At 57.1% G+C, this 16,222-nt stretch overlaps 1 protein-coding gene across 4 annotated transcripts in view; it reads right to left on the minus strand.

The window, feature by feature from the left end:
* SLIT1 (slit guidance ligand 1) overlaps positions 1-16,222 on the minus strand; it is a 60,934-nt gene that overhangs the window by 3,418 nt on the left and 41,294 nt on the right. For all 4 annotated transcript variants that reach the window (XR_004418562.2, XR_004418561.2, XM_033065898.1 and 1 more), the window contains exons 5-33: positions 13,088-13,159; positions 12,902-12,973; positions 12,422-12,493; positions 11,927-12,090; positions 11,383-11,530; positions 10,865-10,936; positions 10,555-10,626; positions 10,380-10,451; positions 10,119-10,262; positions 9,809-9,972; positions 9,667-9,690; positions 9,136-9,280; positions 8,924-8,998; positions 8,552-8,695; positions 8,150-8,293; positions 7,868-8,034; positions 6,715-6,847; positions 5,592-5,660; positions 5,151-5,222; positions 4,863-4,934; positions 4,513-4,584; positions 2,883-3,046; positions 2,429-2,553; positions 2,123-2,220; positions 1,649-1,788; positions 1,186-1,279; positions 883-1,020; positions 278-515; positions 60-190 (exon numbers count right to left, since the gene is read on the minus strand). Coding sequence is in view for 2 of the 4 variants with exons in the window: in XM_033065898.1 (XP_032921789.1) it covers positions 60-190; positions 278-515; positions 883-1,020; positions 1,186-1,279; positions 1,649-1,788; positions 2,123-2,220; positions 2,429-2,553; positions 2,883-3,046; positions 4,513-4,584; positions 4,863-4,934; positions 5,151-5,222; positions 5,592-5,660; positions 6,715-6,847; positions 7,868-8,034; positions 8,150-8,293; positions 8,552-8,695; positions 8,924-8,998; positions 9,136-9,280; positions 9,667-9,690; positions 9,809-9,972; positions 10,119-10,262; positions 10,380-10,451; positions 10,555-10,626; positions 10,865-10,936; positions 11,383-11,530; positions 11,927-12,090; positions 12,422-12,493; positions 12,902-12,973; positions 13,088-13,159 (3,297 nt within the window). In the remaining 2 variants the exon portion in view is untranslated. The remainder of the gene's footprint in view (positions 1-59; positions 191-277; positions 516-882; positions 1,021-1,185; positions 1,280-1,648; positions 1,789-2,122; positions 2,221-2,428; positions 2,554-2,882; positions 3,047-4,512; positions 4,585-4,862; positions 4,935-5,150; positions 5,223-5,591; positions 5,661-6,714; positions 6,848-7,867; positions 8,035-8,149; positions 8,294-8,551; positions 8,696-8,923; positions 8,999-9,135; positions 9,281-9,666; positions 9,691-9,808; positions 9,973-10,118; positions 10,263-10,379; positions 10,452-10,554; positions 10,627-10,864; positions 10,937-11,382; positions 11,531-11,926; positions 12,091-12,421; positions 12,494-12,901; positions 12,974-13,087; positions 13,160-16,222) is intronic.

Raw genomic sequence — 16,222 nt, forward strand, 5'->3', positions numbered from 1 at the left:
CCCAGGCCAAGACAAAGGGGGTGGAGGTCCCCAGTGAGTGGGGAAAGGGTGCCAGGTACCTGTAGATGGCCGAGCTGGGGTGGGTGCCAGGGTCATAGCTGACCCTCACATGGCCCTGGTACAGTTCCACAGCCATGTGGTCGCTGTCACCATTGTACAGCAGGATGCCATTGCCTTCAGCCGTGGAGACCTGCCAGAGAGAGAGGCGGGAGCCCACATCCCTAGGGCAGACCCCCAGAGCCATCCCTCAATGCCCCCACACCCCCCCAGCCCTCACCTGAAGGGTGATATTGGCCCGGGGCCAGTCTTGCAGGTCAGTGAACTGCAGGTACGTGTCACGGTCCACAAAGTTGACGCTCAGCAGCTTCTCACACTTGGGGCCGCCGAAGCCAGGCAGGCACTGGCACAGGGCGCGGGCACCCCGCTCCACACATGGGGCCCCGTTCTGGCATTCAGCTAGCTCACACAGGCCAGGCTGGCCAGCGGTGTGGGGCGGCATCTCACAGAGCTGGCCACTGTGGGGCCAAGGGTGCTGCTGGGCTGGGGGCTGGGAAAGAGCCCTACACCCCACCCAGTGCCCCACAGAGCTCTGACAGCTCACCCCTGATTTGGGGTCCCTGGGGAGGCTCTCCCAGACACTGGCATCAGAGGGATGCCTGGTTTCTGAGCTGTGCCCTGGGGTCCCTCCCCCATGATGCTGGCTCCCCCCAGAGACACACACTCCCAGCCTCCCTCCTTCCTCTCACAGTAAGAATGGATAGATGGATGGACGGATGGACAGATGGATGGACAGATAGACTTGGCAGCCAGGACTTGTCCCTTCTGCACAGTGACACATAACCATCCCCACCACCCAGGTGTCCCATGTGCTCCTCGTGGTACCTGTAGCCCTCGGTGCAGAGGCAGGAGTAGCCATTCACCTCATCCACGCAGCGGGCGTTGTTCTGGCACCGGTGGTCCTGGCAGTCGTCGAAGTCCTCGCTGCAGTTGCTCCCCACATAGCCGGGTGCACACTCACACCTGGGGCAGGCGGGGGGCTCGAGGCTGCCCCTTCCTTCCCCCTTGCAGCAGTGGGTGCCTGCTCCTCCCCTTGTAACACCCTTCTCTCTGCCTCCTCACTATAGTGAGGAGCAAATCTACCCACTCCCCTACAGCCAGAAAAAAATTAGAGAGGAGGGGGCTCACCTGGGCCCCTGGCTGGTGGAGATGCAGGTAGAGTCATGCTGGCAGGGGTTGAGCTCATCTGAGCAGAAATTGGGTGGCTGCTCACAGAATTCCCCTGCAAGGCAGAAGAGGGGGTGCCCAGCAGCTCCAGGACCAGAGGAGCAGCTCCTCTGCCAGGGCAGAGGGGACCCCTGGGGACTCAGCTGAAGACAGGGAGCTGCAAAGCCCACAGTCTTTACCCCAGAGACACAGGGTTCTCCTCCCCTGGAGGCAGCTCCTTCCTGAGCCAGGCACTGAGGGCACCCCAGGGGGTTCAGCTGGGTGCACCCAAACTCAAGAGAGCTGAGCCCAGAGGCCATGGCAATGGGCATTGAGACAGCAGGCAGAGGAGCTACTTAGCCCTCATGGATGGATAGGAGCACTGGGCACAATTCCCATGCCAGGTCTGTGCCATCTGGGGATGGCTAGCCCCCATTCCATGTACCTGTGTAGTGGGCAGGACAAAGGCAGGTGTAGTTGGTGGCACTGGGCACACAGGAGCCCCCATTCTCGCAGCTGTGCTCCTTGCAGGGGTCACTGGTGGTGTGGCAGCTCGGGCCCTCGAAGCCCACTGGGCACAGGCACCTGCCACAGGGCCAGGGCAGCATCAAGGAGGAAAACGAAACAGAACATTATGGGGTGACTGCCCCAAAATGACCAGCAGAGGACCTTGGCAAAGAGCTGGGTTTGGTGTTCTCCTGTCAAACAGTGGGCACAGGGTGGGTGGCAGCACAGCCTGCCCGAGGATGCTGTGTTGCCACAACAACAGGCTGAGAGGCCTCTCAGTACAGGGAGGGGCTGCCCAGCCTACCTCCTCACCCCCAGCCTGCAAACTATTTTCAGCTCCTAACTGCAGCCTGATTCCCAAAATGGCCTAAAGCATTCAGGGCACCGCTCACCTGTCCTGTCCAACACTCACCTGAACCCAGCTCCTTCTCCTTCCTGAGGCTGGCAGGTCCCCCCATTGGCACAGGGGTTGGAGGAGCAGCCACTGAGTGCCACCTCGCAGTCCCTGCCCTGGGGAAGGATGGAAAAGTGGGAGCGAGGAGGGTGCCACTGCACCTGCCCAGCTCTGACCATCCCACTCAGGATGCTGTGGCACACAGGGAGGGTAGGTGGTCCCACAGAAAGCAAGCCCCAGGGGCATGGCAGAGACCCTGCTCTGCTCCCTTGCCCTCTGCAGGGACATGTCCCCATGCACTAGGGACCCCTGGGACCAGGTTACCTTGTAGCCACTGGGACAGGCACAGCGGTAGGAGCCAAGGGGGTCATTGTGGCAGGTGCCCTGGTTCTGACAGGGGCTGGAGAGGCAGGGGTTGCACTTGGCCTGGACACTCAGTGCAGGTGGGCCTGTGGGATGGGAGGCACGGAGACAACAGTCAGTGGAAAGAGTGATGGGAATGTGTCCTTTTGTGGGCACTGATGTGGAAGCGCAGCCTCTGGTGTTGCTGGGAGCAGAGCCTCTCCAAGGGGCTTTGCACCAGGCAATAGGACAACCACAGGTTTGCTCAGTCACCAGGGAAGTGCCACCAGTCAGGTAAGAGGATGGAAGCAACCTGGTTCCCCTGCTGCATAAGGCAGCTCAACAGATGAAATCCTGGAGCCACTCAGACTCACAAAGCATAGCTCTGCTGGCTGCCCAGAGGAGGATATGGATGGACAGCATGGGCACCTCTCACCTTGGCACTCAAATTTCTTGGCAGGGGTGGTGAGCAGCAGCTTTCCTTCCATGTCCGGGGGTCCAGCACAGCGGGCAATGCCTGGCTCCTTGTACCCCGTCTTGACCCAGCTGGAGAGCCAGCGCAGGTTGCAGCTGCAGTACAGGGGGTTGGCCCCGATGGCTCTGCATGAGGAGAGGGGCAACATTGCACCTGCTGCCACACAGAGGCAACTGGGCACAACTCTGTCACTTGACCAGGATGCCACATGATGGGCAAATCAGAGGTGCTGCCCACAATGGGAGGACTGGGACACACAGCCCCACAATGCTGCCCAGTTAGACCACCCTGCTGCCAGACCCACAGCCCAAGCAATGCTCTGTGCTCTGCCCTGGTGCTCTCCTCCACTGTCCACACAGAAATTCTTGGCAGTCTCTCTCCAGTACACAGGCAAAGTTGCCTGGGGCCAGCAAACTGGGCAAAATACCTTGAGGCTATGCAGAAACAACAGGACCTGCATGGGAGCTGCAGGGCTAGCCCGGGCTCTGCTGCACAAGCCTGCAGGACAGAGACACGGGAGTGGGCTGGTGGGAATGGCAGTGGGTCATGGCCAGAGCTTGTGCAGACAGTAGTGGGAGAAAGCAAGAAATTGCTCTGGGAAAGAAGGAGGAGGGAGGGTTGCTCTGCTCCACAGCAGAGAAGGGTACAGAAGCAGTGGATGATGTGGGAGGTGGAGGGCTTGGGTGTCTCTGAATCCTCCTTGACTGCAAAGGTCAGCAGTAATGGAGGGCCAGTGTGACCCAACACATGTGGCAAAAGAAGGAGATGGCAGCCCAGGGGGCAGGCAGTAGGGACAGCAGATGTGCTGGGGCTGATTAACCTGGTCCTACAGCACCCACAGCACCGGCTGTGACACAGCTCAGTCTGTGAGAACTGGCAGTGCCAGCTGTCTGCAGTGAAGGCAGCACAGCCAAGGGAAATTGGAGCAGAGCAAGCAGTGTGGCTCCCCAAAAAACAAGGAGGCCATGATTGGATATTAAGCTGTTCTTTGCAGACTGAAGGAACAGCCTGAGACGCCCAGGATGCCAGGAGCAGGCAGCTGGGAACAGCTTACTGAGGAGGCAGGGAGGGGACCAAAAAGACATTGCGAGCAAAGCTAAATCCTGGCCCCAGGTGGTGGGTATAGAGCAGGGCTCCTGGGGTGCAGGCACACTCAAAGAGGGGCTGAAACACCACCACTGGCAGGAGGATACTCGATGACAGACTGGGGGACTGTTGGGGGGAAGTGCACTGGCAGAAGCTAACAACACACTGGTGTGCCAGAGCAGCCCTTGCCAAGCCACAGCTGTGACACTGCTTTGCATGGCTTAACCTACATCTTGTGGGACCTCAGAGATCTAGTGGGCTGGGGAAGGACCCCACACCACAGGGACATCCCAGCAGCACTGGGAGATTCCGCTGCACACCTGGATCTAAGCATGGGTAGCAGGTCACAGCACTATTCAACAAATGATGTCACGGGTACCAGCCCAGAGAAGAGGGGAGAAGGCAGCTCACTCTCTAGGGAAACCAAGCACAGCCCAGTAGTTTTTAAATGTCTATGGAGCCTGCATCCAGCCCTAAGCCTTGAGGAATGGGAGGAGATACTCACAGGTGGGACAGGGAGGTGACATCTGCAAAGATGCCCTCAGGGAGGCTGGAAATGTCATTGCCATGGAGAGACCTGCAGAGAACAGAAGGTTCTGCAATGCCCAGGGCTCCAAGGTGGGCAGCAAGGACTGTGGTCCCATCCCACAGGTCCAGGTGTGGGTGGCAGAGCTGGACCCCACCACCCTGTCACCTGCAAATACACCTTCCTGTGCGCCTCCTGCAACCTCTACCCTCTACCCTCCCCACCTGCATGCACCCAGGTCCAGGTGGGCACAGGGGACACAGGGACATGGGCAGCAGCAGAGAAGGGGCCAAGCAGGGCCGTGAGCAGGGCTTTGGGCAGGTACTTACAGCAGCCGCAGGGAGCGGAGGCCCTCAAAGGCCAGCGGAGGGATGCACTGCAGGGAGTTATAGCTGAGGATCCTGCAGAAGGGAAGCAGGCAACACAGCTGTGTGTGTTGCAAGAAACCCACCCTGGGCTACACACTGCTCCTGTGTGAGCTCCATCTCAAACCACAGCTTCACCCAGGCACAGGGTGGAGACCCTGCTATCCCCCAGCACCGCCCCCCTCTTCAGGGTCCCCCAGAACAGCTCAGCTGGGCTGCAGCCCAGTGTGGCACCGTGGGGACCTCACTTACAGGGTGGTGAGCTGGCTCATGTTGGTGAAGGAGGAGTTGCTCAGGGAGCTGATCTTGTTGTTGCTCAGATCGCTGGAAAACAGAAACCTCAGGGCTAGGAGCCAGCTGGGCCCTGTCCCCTCCCACTGCTCCCCAGCCTGCTCAGCTGCCATGGGGTGCAAACAGCAGCACAGCAGAGCCTCCAAGGGAGCAGCAGGGCTGCCACACAGGCAATGGCAGCAATGCCACTTGTCCCCTCTCTGTTCCATGCCCAGCACCAGGTGGTGAGCAGCCAGAGGCTGAACATTCCTGCCAGTGAGCTGTGTTCCAGCAGAGTGGGGATACAGGGGGATGTTGGGTTCCCACGCACTGCCAGGCCCCTCCTCAGGATCATACACCATGGAGACAGCCCCTGCCCTCATCCGCAAGTTTCAGCAGTGCCTCCTGCTCCTGACTACTTACACAAGCTGCAGATACTTGAAGGTAGAGAGCTGCCCTGGGACCTGAGTGAACTGGTTTCCATCCAGGTAGCTGCAAGGAAGAACAAAAGCACCTTGGAGTGACTGGGAAGGAGGAGATCCCCCCCTCTTTCTCTTGTGCTCCACCACAGACCTCAAGAATCACTTCCAGCATCACATCCCTCCTGCACCCAGGGCCCAAGGGGCTCTCAGGGGACTCCTGGGCTGGCAGGGGAGCCAGTGTGTGAGTGCATGACACACCTGGGTTTGCAGGCACGTCCCTGGGAACACCCTCCCCACAGCCTACATGTGCAAGTGCAGCCAGCGATGTGCCACATACACATCCGATGGCAGCGTGGGAGGCTGCAACCGTTCCCAAGGCATGTGTGAGAATGTGAGAGATGGCACAGGATGCACAGAGAGGCGGAGTGTGCAAGACAGTGGAGGGGGCTGCGGGGGTGGAATGCATATAAATATACATGTGCCCAACCAGTGCCTGCACCCCCTGCATACAGGACTTGCTGCCGTCCCTCATCCCAGATGGATACAGCAATGGCCATCACAGAGCCTGCACATGCAGCTCAGGCATGGCTGCATGGATCTCTCCCTGACACCCACACTGAGGGGTCACTGACCCCAGGCAAACCACATCTCATTGCCCATGTGCCTGAGGCTGCCAAGGCATCCCTGCAGCTCTGGTGAGAGCGGATGGCAAAGACAGGGTGCCCCTGTTCCTGCTGCTGATGGCAAGCTCCTGGGAACCACAGACCCCTGAGCTGCATGGTTGTGTGAGGACCACAGCAGCAGGGGGTGTTTGTTCCTCACTGCCCTCCCCCAAGGGCCAAAGACAAGGTTCCAGCTGCTGGATGACAACAACACCTCTTGCACAATACCCTTGATAGCCCTCACTCTTCACAGAGACTCTTGCTAAACCACTTGCTGGTGTTGGGGTTGGACACCTTGGATGGGTGAGGTCCTAATCCCACACCAGGCCAAGATGGGGGTGTAGGGAAGGGCCCGGGGGTCTCTGCCCTGACACTGCAACCCCATAGCAGAGGCCCTTCATCCACAGTGATACAGCTGAGGGAGGGTTAGAGGGAGAGTTTGGGTACTTGCCCACTACTCACAGCTCTGTGACATTCTTGGGGATCCCCTTGGGCAGGGCCTTGAGGTGCTTGTTGCTGCAGCGGACAACCGTGTCGAGGCAGGTGCATTCCTGTGGGCACTGGGGCCGGGGGATGCAGGTGGTCTCCTCCTTACCTGCACCAGGTATGGAAAGCCACCAAGTCACCAGGGTTCAGCCCTTATGCATGATGTGAGGCCAGATTCAATGTTTTGTGCCTGCCTAGGATGGTTCCCCTCCCATGCTAACCACCTGCCCCTGCCCTCAAGCAGGATGTTGCTCTTGCACCCAGAAATCACCTGCCCCACTGGTGGGGATATAACGAGCCAGCTCAACGCTGCTCTGATTTTCACCATTTTCATGCAAAAAAGTAGTCACAGGGACAACATAAGGGCACAGAAGAAGGGGCTCAGCCCTGTAAATCCTCCTGAAACAATCTCCTTCACCCATCTCCCAGACACAGGTTAGATGGAGCAGAGCCTATGCTGAGCAGCCAGAAGAGCTGGCACTGCTCCCCTTCCCTGCCGTGATGCTGGAATCCTATGGGAAAGGCTTTCCTGGGACAACCGTATGCTATCACACACTGTTAGGAAAGGCGCAGGATGCAACCCTTCAGTGTTTGACGTGGTGGAGGAGGGAAAGCAGAAGAAAGGATGATTTGTTTGTAAATATTTTCCAGAGGGTTCAAAAGCTGCTCTAAATTTAAAAAAAAATATATAAGAAGCGGTTTTTCTCCCCACGCATACTCCCGTCTGCTCCATCTGCCCACTGCCAGCTCCAGTGCATGTGCAAGGCTGAGAAGGGAAGGCAGGAAGGAGCAGGATGAATCCCAGTGGGCTTCGCCTACACATCTGCTCCTGTCAGCACCCAGGGCACAGCATTTGCCAGCATGGACCCACCTACATACAAGAGCCCCAAGGTGCAGTGGGTGCAAACTCCTCTCCTGGCTTCAGAGTGGCTATCTGAGTGCCCAAGGGCTGGGTAATGGAAACTTTTGTATCATTAGGGGAGGGCATTCATGGGGCCCCCTGAGCTACTGCCTTGCCACTGGCACATCCTGGCAGCAAGGATGGTGCTGGGACAAGGAGCACAGTGTCATCCTGGGAGGAGCAGCCTGGTCTCCCCTCACCCTTGGTGCTGCAGGGCCCATGAGTTACCTTCCTCACACCTGAAGTCAGGGAAAGCCACATCCTGGAGCGGGATCTGCCGGAGGAAGTCAGGGTTTTGGCACCGAGGGTTCCCTGTCACGATCTTCCTCTTGCGCAGCCAGTCCCCCAGCCAGGCCAGCTGGCAGTTGCAGTTGAAGGGGTTGGCGAGCAGGTTCCTGCACAGGGGAAAGAGCACAAGGGCAGCACCTGAACAAACACCAGGCAAGGGGACCTGCAGCCCTTGGATGTGACACAGACAGGCTGGGGCATCCCCCAGTGCCCAGGACATACAGTGTGGAGAGGGACTGCAGAGTGTCAAAGGCGCCCGGGGCAATTGTAGTGATCTGGTTGTCATACAGGGAGAGCAGGCGGACATTGCGCAGCCCTGTGAAGCTGTCGTTGTGGATGCAGCTGATCCGGTTGTTCCTCAGCATCCTGCAGAGGGAAGAGAACAAGGGCACCTACAACACAGGCAGGTACCACGGGGGAAACCCACCTTAGCAGTGCTCAGGCTGTGCCCACCTCAGTTCTGGGCAGCAGAATGAGCCTGAGCAAGTCCCTGATCAGCAAAAACCTGCCCCCCCAGCACTGGATACAGCCAGCTGGTGAGCAAGGCATCCTGAGCTGGCCCTGCAGGGAGGCAAGGAGTAAGGACATCCCCATCTGGATGCTCATGGAGGAGAAGGGACTCACAATGTCCTCAGCCCATCCAGGCCCCTGAACATGCCACTCCGCACAGACTCCAGCTGGTTGACAGTGAGGTGCAGCTCGTTGACAGAGGATGCCCCCTCAAATGCCCCATCCTCAATCTCCGACACCTTGTTGTTGCTGAGGTTGCTGTGAAGAGGGAAAAGCAGGCTGGGATGAGGGTTCTGCCTTGACCTCATCCTGAACTCTGCTTCCCCCAGACCCTACTAAGCACCCCATGATGACAGTCCCTCAGAGGGCTCTCAGACTGGGACATGCCCTCCATTTCACACCCCTGTCTGCCCTGGCATCAGGACCCCCGTGTGTCTTCCCAGCCCTCGGGCACTCCTGACATGACTGTGCCTGCCCAATACTCACATTTTCTTCAAATGTGGGAGTTTCTTGAAAATACCAGTGGCCTCCAGGATGGAGATTTCATTGTTGTTCAGGCGCCTTAAGTGGGCAGCAGGAAAAAGGGGTCAGGAGATGGCTGCAAAGTGCCTGGTACAGCCCAAATCCCAAGCCCAAACCCAGTCCTAGCCAGGTGCCTGCTGTAGAAGGGAAGGCAGAGTGAGAGAGGAGACTCTTACAGCTCAGCTGTGGACTGTGGGATGCGATCTGGGATCTTGGTGAGTTTCAGGTTGGAGCACTCGACCACACCAGATTCACAGCGGCATTTTGGGGGGCAGACCACGTCACTGTTGCATTCACTGTTCAGCTGGTAATCCTCTGTCCCTGTGTGATGGTGAAGGCAGCGTGGGCTTCCACAGGCAGAGGCACAGGGGACTGCACCTCCCCCCTCTCCCTCTGATCCTCCCACATCCCCATCTGGTCTCATCTTCTTCCCCAGCTCCCCTCATTCCAGCCCCTGTGCACATATTACTCTTCTCCATACCCAAAGCAGCTTATCTACAGAGATATTTGCCCTGGGTACACAGGGCACTGCACTGCCCACCACCCTCCTGCAAACAGAGCTGGATCCTGGGGACACCTCTGTGCCCATCCAGGTAACAGCCCGATGGGAGATGCCTGGTATCCAGCACGTGGGAAATGAAGAGACTCTGGCACAACATCCCCACAGGCAGCCTGGCACCATGCACACGTATGGCTCCTCTGCTCACCTGGGATGAAATACTGCTCTTTGGCTGCAGAAAAAAAAAGCACATGAGCCCTGTGAGCACACAGACAGCAGGCTGGGACAGGGCTGAGGACAGGACACCCATGCCACAGGACACCCATGCCAGGGCTGGGAACAGCTCTCACCCGAGCAGCGGAACTTCTTGCTCTTGATCTGGCCGATGCGCTTGTTGGCCAAGCGCCGGGGGCTGGCACAGCGGGCTCCACTGGTCTCCACGGGGTTGGCACGCAGGAAATCTGCCAGCCACTTCAGGTTGCAGTCACAGATGAAAGGGTTCTGGGCGAGGTGCCTGTGCCAGGGATAGCAGGTGACACACTGCCAGGGACAGTGGGTGACACACCACGGAGCAGTGGGTGATCACCAACTCCAGCCCTGGAGATGCTTTTCCCCCAGAGGCTCGCCTGCCCAGCCATGGGAGCTGGTGTGGACACTCACAGAGTCTGGATGGCCCGCAGGGAGGTGAACGTGCCTTTGGCCAGGCTCTGGATCTTGTTGTCATAGAGTGAGAGCAGTGAGAGGTTCTGCAGGTCCTGGAAGGCATCTGCCCGTACACAGTTGATCTTGTTGGCATTGAGAAGCCTGGCAGGGAGGGAGGGATGTGAGGCTGGGGACACCCCTTCACCAAGGGTGCTAGGGATCTCAGTCCTGCTTCTCTATGCCCCTAAAAAGCATCCCACACAACCACTGGTGCCTTACAGCAGCTGCAGGGCATAAAGTCCTCCAAAAACACCCTTAGGGAGGTCCGTGATCTTGTTGCCATACAGCACTCTGGAAAAGAAAGGCTGGTGTGAGAGAGATGGGGAGTGATATGTGCCATGGTTAAGGGGTACAGCATCCACCCCATCCCACTCACACCACTGTAGGTACTTACAGGGAGTTCAGCGAGCGCAGGCCCTGGAAGGCATCAGGGGCAATCTCCGAGATTTGGTTGTTGCTCAGGTCTCTGAAACCCAAAGGGAAAAGGTGGCCTGGTCCCCTCTTCTCTTGTCCTTTTGCTAGTTCCAGGGGACCACCCCCAAGACCCAACACACAGAGCTGGGGTTATCCAAGACCCCCTCCCTCTGCTGCCATATGGGGCACCTGTGTCACAGCAAGTGCCCCATGTCTGTCAGCTCTCAGCATGGCCAGCAGGGTGAAGGCTGTTGGGGCTCAGGGTGAGCTGGTAGAGCCTGCACACTTACATCCTCCTCAGCTTCTTGTAGGGTGAGAAGGCTCCTGGGGGGATGGACTTGATGCCATTAAGTTCCAGACGTCTACAAAGAGAATAGGGAGAGATGAAGACTCCAGGGCTGGCCAAACCCCAGAGCCCCACTGAAAGAGCTGGGCCTATAGGACCCCTAAGGTTAAGTCAGGAAGAGGTGCCCTGGGTGGGGGAACCATGGTGGCTGGGGTGGAGGAAGCACCTCTCCTCCCCAGCAACTCCAAACTCCACCCGGGTTTGAGGGTTCCTGCTGCCTCCCACATGCTTTATGCACCATCCCAGCGGGGGCTTTGCACCATAATTGGATTCCTCTAAGGAGATTATTTCTCTATTTACATTTTTAATGCAGATAAATCCAGGGCTAAAACTGGGCAGTGTTAGAGAACGGCAAGGAAGGTCTGCTGCCCTACAGAGTGGCTGAGCTGCCAGGCTTGCTCCTGTGTTCCAGTGCCTTGAGCCACCTGAAGCCCAGTGCTGATGGTGTGGGGCCATACTCACATCTCTGTCATGGTCTCAGGCAGATTGGCAGGGATGGCTGTCAGCCCCTTGCCCCGACAGTCCACAATGCCGTTGCTGCAAGTGCACATGGCTGGGCAGGAGCCAGAGGACAAGCTGCAGAGCTGGGCATGTGCTGAGTCCGTTTGTCCTGCCAGGGAAGCAGCCAGCATTGGAATTGCAAAGAGCTGAGCCAGGCCAGTATGTGGCAGCACCCTGAAGAAGGGACCCTGGTGACAGCTCAGCATGCAGGGACAGTTCATGGCACCCTTGAGTGGGTGCATAAGTTCTTGGTGCACCCCAAGCCCCTGCAAAAGCTCCAAAGGCACAGACTGATGCACTGTTACACTGACAGGGTGGCATTGTCCCCATATTGTCCCCATACCAAGGACTGTGCTGACCTGAGATGAACTCACAGCATGGGTTCTGAGGCTCTGAGCATGTACCTCACATGACAGGGAGGGGAAATGGGCTGCCTTGGCAGCACAAGCGTTGTCCCCCTGGCCCATGTCCCTGCCCTGGCACCCACACATGCCCTGGTCCTCACCAGAGCAGCTGAACTCATTCTTTTGGATCTCAGCCACGTTGAGGCCGCGAAGCTGGGCAGGAGCAGCACACTGGGTGAAGAGCCCGATGGTGGGGCGCTGGCGCAGCCACTGTGAGAGCCAGGCCAGGTGGCAGTCGCAGAAGAGATGGTTGGAATGCAGGCGGCTGCAGGCGGATGGATGGTGCAGTCAGCAGCCACAGGACAACTCCTGCTCATCCCACTGCCCTCTGAATGTCCCAGCCTGGCTCATCCCAAAGGCTCAATCCCCAAAGAGGGGATTCAGAGCGAGATACAGAGGGGCCTAAGAGCATCTGTGACAGTTGCCAAGGCCACCTTGCTTGGCAGCACTAGGGGATGCTCTGCAAGGGTATCCCCTCCATTCCCTTGCCATGATGCTGTCCCAGCACTACTGAGCCACCAGCACCAGCAGCAGAGCTGGGGACATCCCACTCTAGCCCAGGAGGTCACTCCCACCACCACAGCCCTGGCACTCACAATGTCCGCAGCTTGGGCATGTGGTTGAAGCTGGACACGGGAATTGAAGTGATATTGTTGTTATTCAGGGTCCTGCAGGAAGACAAAGCAGGGCAGGTCAGGGCAGACAGGCTGTAAATAGGAACATGAGATGGTCTAGGTGGCACTAACCCCTGGGAGCAACCTAGTACAGGGTGAATGGATGAAGAACTACAGGTTGGGGACAGCCTGAACCCCCAGCAGAACTTGCTGTCTTTTCCAGGCTTCTCCTCTCCACAGCCAGTGGCACCCAGGTGGCCCCTTGGGACATGATCAAGCCCTGGAGGAGCACAGCTCTGCAGCAGCTGTACCAGAACCCTGGTCAGCCCCTGCTCGAGCCCAGGGAGAAATGGCATGCTGGAGATTTCCCTGCAACACCCCAGTGAGTGGGGACACCCAAGGACACCCTCATCCTGCATGGGGTTGCAAACTGGAGGTTCCAGCCTGTCCCCAGTCACTTACAGGACCTCCAGCCCACGCAGGGCACGGAAAGCCCCATCCTCGATGCAGCTGATCTGGTTCTTGTCCAGTTGCCTGCAGGAGAAAGGGGAAAAACAGGAGAATTGCTGGAACAGCCCAGGCAGAAAGCAATCAGTGCTCCTGGACCTGACCCCAAACTCCCTCATGCCCAACAGTGCCAGGACTCACAGGTTCTTGAGGTCAGTGGCCCCACGGAATGCTTTCCTGGGGATGGCCTGGATGAAGTTCTCACTCAGGTCCCTGCAGAAGAAAGAGGCAGGAAGGCAAATGGGCAGTGCCTGCACAGCGTGAGGTCCTATTGGAGCAGAGCATCCACAGGCAGGGGCACGCCCCAGCACTCAGTGATCCCTCAGGGATTCTGACAAACTGTCATTTGGCTTCAGGTCCTTAGCTGACCACTGCTCTGCTGGCTATCCTGAGGCAAATCCAGTTCCATCTATGGTGGCTCAAAGTGACTGGGGCTCCCTGGGTACTGCAGTTCCTGGCTGTGACAAGCAGAGCTGACTGGCACTGGGAAAACCCTCCATACTTAAATACTCTCTGACTGCTGTAATTATAGGTCCCTGCTGATTAACTGGTAATTACACTTAGTGGCTTCGGGAGGCATTCCCATGGAGCCTGACCTGCACTTCAGAGGGCACAAATAATTGGGTCATTATTTACTTCATCACTGCAGGGTACTGTCTGTGTAATCACCTGTTCTGCATTGCCAGGGCATGCCAAGCCAGCAAGGGCTCTGTGTTGCAGGGCTGGCAGCAGGTCAGATCCCCCACCATGCCTGGGCTGGTCTTTTAAAGACGATGAAGACCACAAATCTCATTGCAAGTAGGGTCTGGGCAGACTGGCTCAGCTGTGGGAAGACCTGTTTGTTTTATTTATTCTCCATGGCTCCCAAACATCCATTCCCTCTCCTACCCTAGTAGTCAGCAGATCCTCTGTACTTGGTTGGCAACTGCATTGCCTGCTCCCATCCCAGGGTGCCAGCACAGTCTTGTTCCAGCCACCCCTGGGGCATGAGGTCAAGTTCCCATCTCCTTCCTGGCAGAGGGAAACTGAGGCATGACACAGCATTTTCCTTATGCAAGTCCATGGGTAAGTGAGGAGGAGGACCAGGGTATCATGCACAGATTAATTGTCCCAGAATTACACAGGCTACACAGACACCCCCATTCCAGCCCCAAGAGGTGGTTTAGGGTGTCCATAGATGTCAGCATTTCACACATAGTGCTCACCAGCTCTGTTTCAACATAACAAAGCCTGTTTGCTGTTGATACCCTACAGCTGGACTGGGTCAGGATGGAGGTACAGCATCCACATTCCTTCAAAAAGTGGGCTCAACAAATGGACTTGCAACAAGTTGCTTGCAAAACACCTGGAGAACTCCAAACTGGGACTTCACCCCAGCTGAAAGCTTCACTGCCACAAGGAGAAAATGTTCTCAGAGGGAAGCATCAACATTTCTTGCATGGATGCATGAGGAAAAGGAAAACAAAAGGACAGTGGGCTTGCCTAGCCCTCCAGTGGGATGCCCGGCCACCAAGGAGATGCTATTCAGTCCCAGTGTGACGCACCAGCCCTTGCACAGTTTGTGCATCACTCTGGGTCATTCCTGGGAAACCAAACCCGGCTGGCAAAGCATCATGGCTGGGGCAGTGGAAGGGAGGAACTGACCAGGCTTCAGGGGAAGGACAAGCCCAGCTCCTCTGCGAGCAGCAGGCGCAGTTTCGCAGCAACCCACGTGGCGGCACTGCCAGGCTGCCCTGCCTGCTTGTGCTGCCTGCGCTGCTGCCCTGTTCCTGCTGCCTGCTCTGTCTGCACTGCCTGCCCTGACTGTGCCAGCTATTCCCAGAACTCCGGCCCAAACCACCCACGAGGGATCAGGGTCCCCTCACCCTCTCCAAACAGAAAGGACCAGACACCTGCAGCAGCCTCCAATTCCCCAGCACTCCTTCAAACACCTCATGCTATGCTGGGGATGTGATGAGCCTGGGGACTCCCAGGAATTGCACTGACCTTCCAGAAAAAGACAGCATTGCACCAATTCCTCTTTTCTCTTTTACCTCCCAGAAGGAATCCCTTAGAAAATTCTTTGGAAAACATAGCAACTTTTTTCCATGGGCAGACAGTGATAGGGGGAAACAGTTTTAAACTAAAAGAGCAGAGTTTTAAACTAGATGTAAAGAAGAAATTCTTTACTGTGAGGATAGAGAGCCACTGGGACACGTTGTCCAAAGAACTTGTGGATACCCCATCCCTGGAAATGTTCAAAGCTAGGTTGGATGGGGCATTGAGCAACCTTATCTAGTGGGTGCAATCCCTGCCACGGCCAAGGGTTTGAACTAGATGATCTTCAATGTCTCTTCCAACCCAAAACAGACTATGATTCTATGAACCCTCCAAGTGCAGTTCACCACTCTTCCTAGCAAAGCATTCAATGCACCACATTCCTTCTTGGCAGCTGCCTGTCCTCCAACATGAAACCCATCACAGAGCTGAGCACCACACTTCAGTGCTCTGCACCCCGCTCCCAGCTCTGGCACTGCCTGCTCAGACAGGTCCTGTCTGTGGTTTGTTTGGTTCCCCCACGGAAAGCTTGCTCCCATTTCTCTGCTTGGAGCACATGGGAGTCCCAGTGTGCCCAGGGAGTAAACCCAAGCGTCTGTCTCCAAGCTGCTCATTTACAGCTTGCAAGGGAAACACTGCTAGAAGGTTTCAAGTGACTTTGCGAGGCTTCTCCCCTTCACAGCTTTTTGTGACAGTCACCGATGAAGTGCTGCCATTGGGGGTACCAAAGCCAAGAGGGACAGACGCTGGATGCGAGGGTTTCACCAAGGCCCCGGCACGGGGCTTAGATTACATTGCACGGTTACACAGCTGACGACACCAGGACAAACACATGCTTTGCCTGTGGAATCCTCGGCCCTGGTGTTGGAACAAGGCACGGCCCCTTCCCTCCTGGTGTTTCATAGCTCCCAGCTATGTTTGCTTTACACTTTGGCGCAGAAGAAACAGCAGATGGCACGGCTTCTCCTCGCTCCGCCGTGCCTCTCGCAGCACCCGCGGCGACCGCATCGGTGCCACCTCACACCCCGCCAAATACAAGAGTGTCACTGCCATCGTGTGTGGAGTACCAGCTGCAGCGGTGACCATGAACACTGGCAGGTCTGACAGCCCCGCTGGGGACCAGCTGATGAACAGACAGAGAAGGCAGAGTTGTCACAGTCACCCTCACTGCTTTTTCTGGTTTCACTTCCAGGTATTGTCCTAAAGCTCCAAGTTTAAGAGTTCCTGGCTGCTGAATCC

The sequence above is a fragment of the Catharus ustulatus genome, chromosome 8 (genome assembly GCF_009819885.2).
Source record: "Catharus ustulatus isolate bCatUst1 chromosome 8, bCatUst1.pri.v2, whole genome shotgun sequence".
Taxonomy (NCBI): Eukaryota; Metazoa; Chordata; class Aves; order Passeriformes; family Turdidae; genus Catharus; species Catharus ustulatus.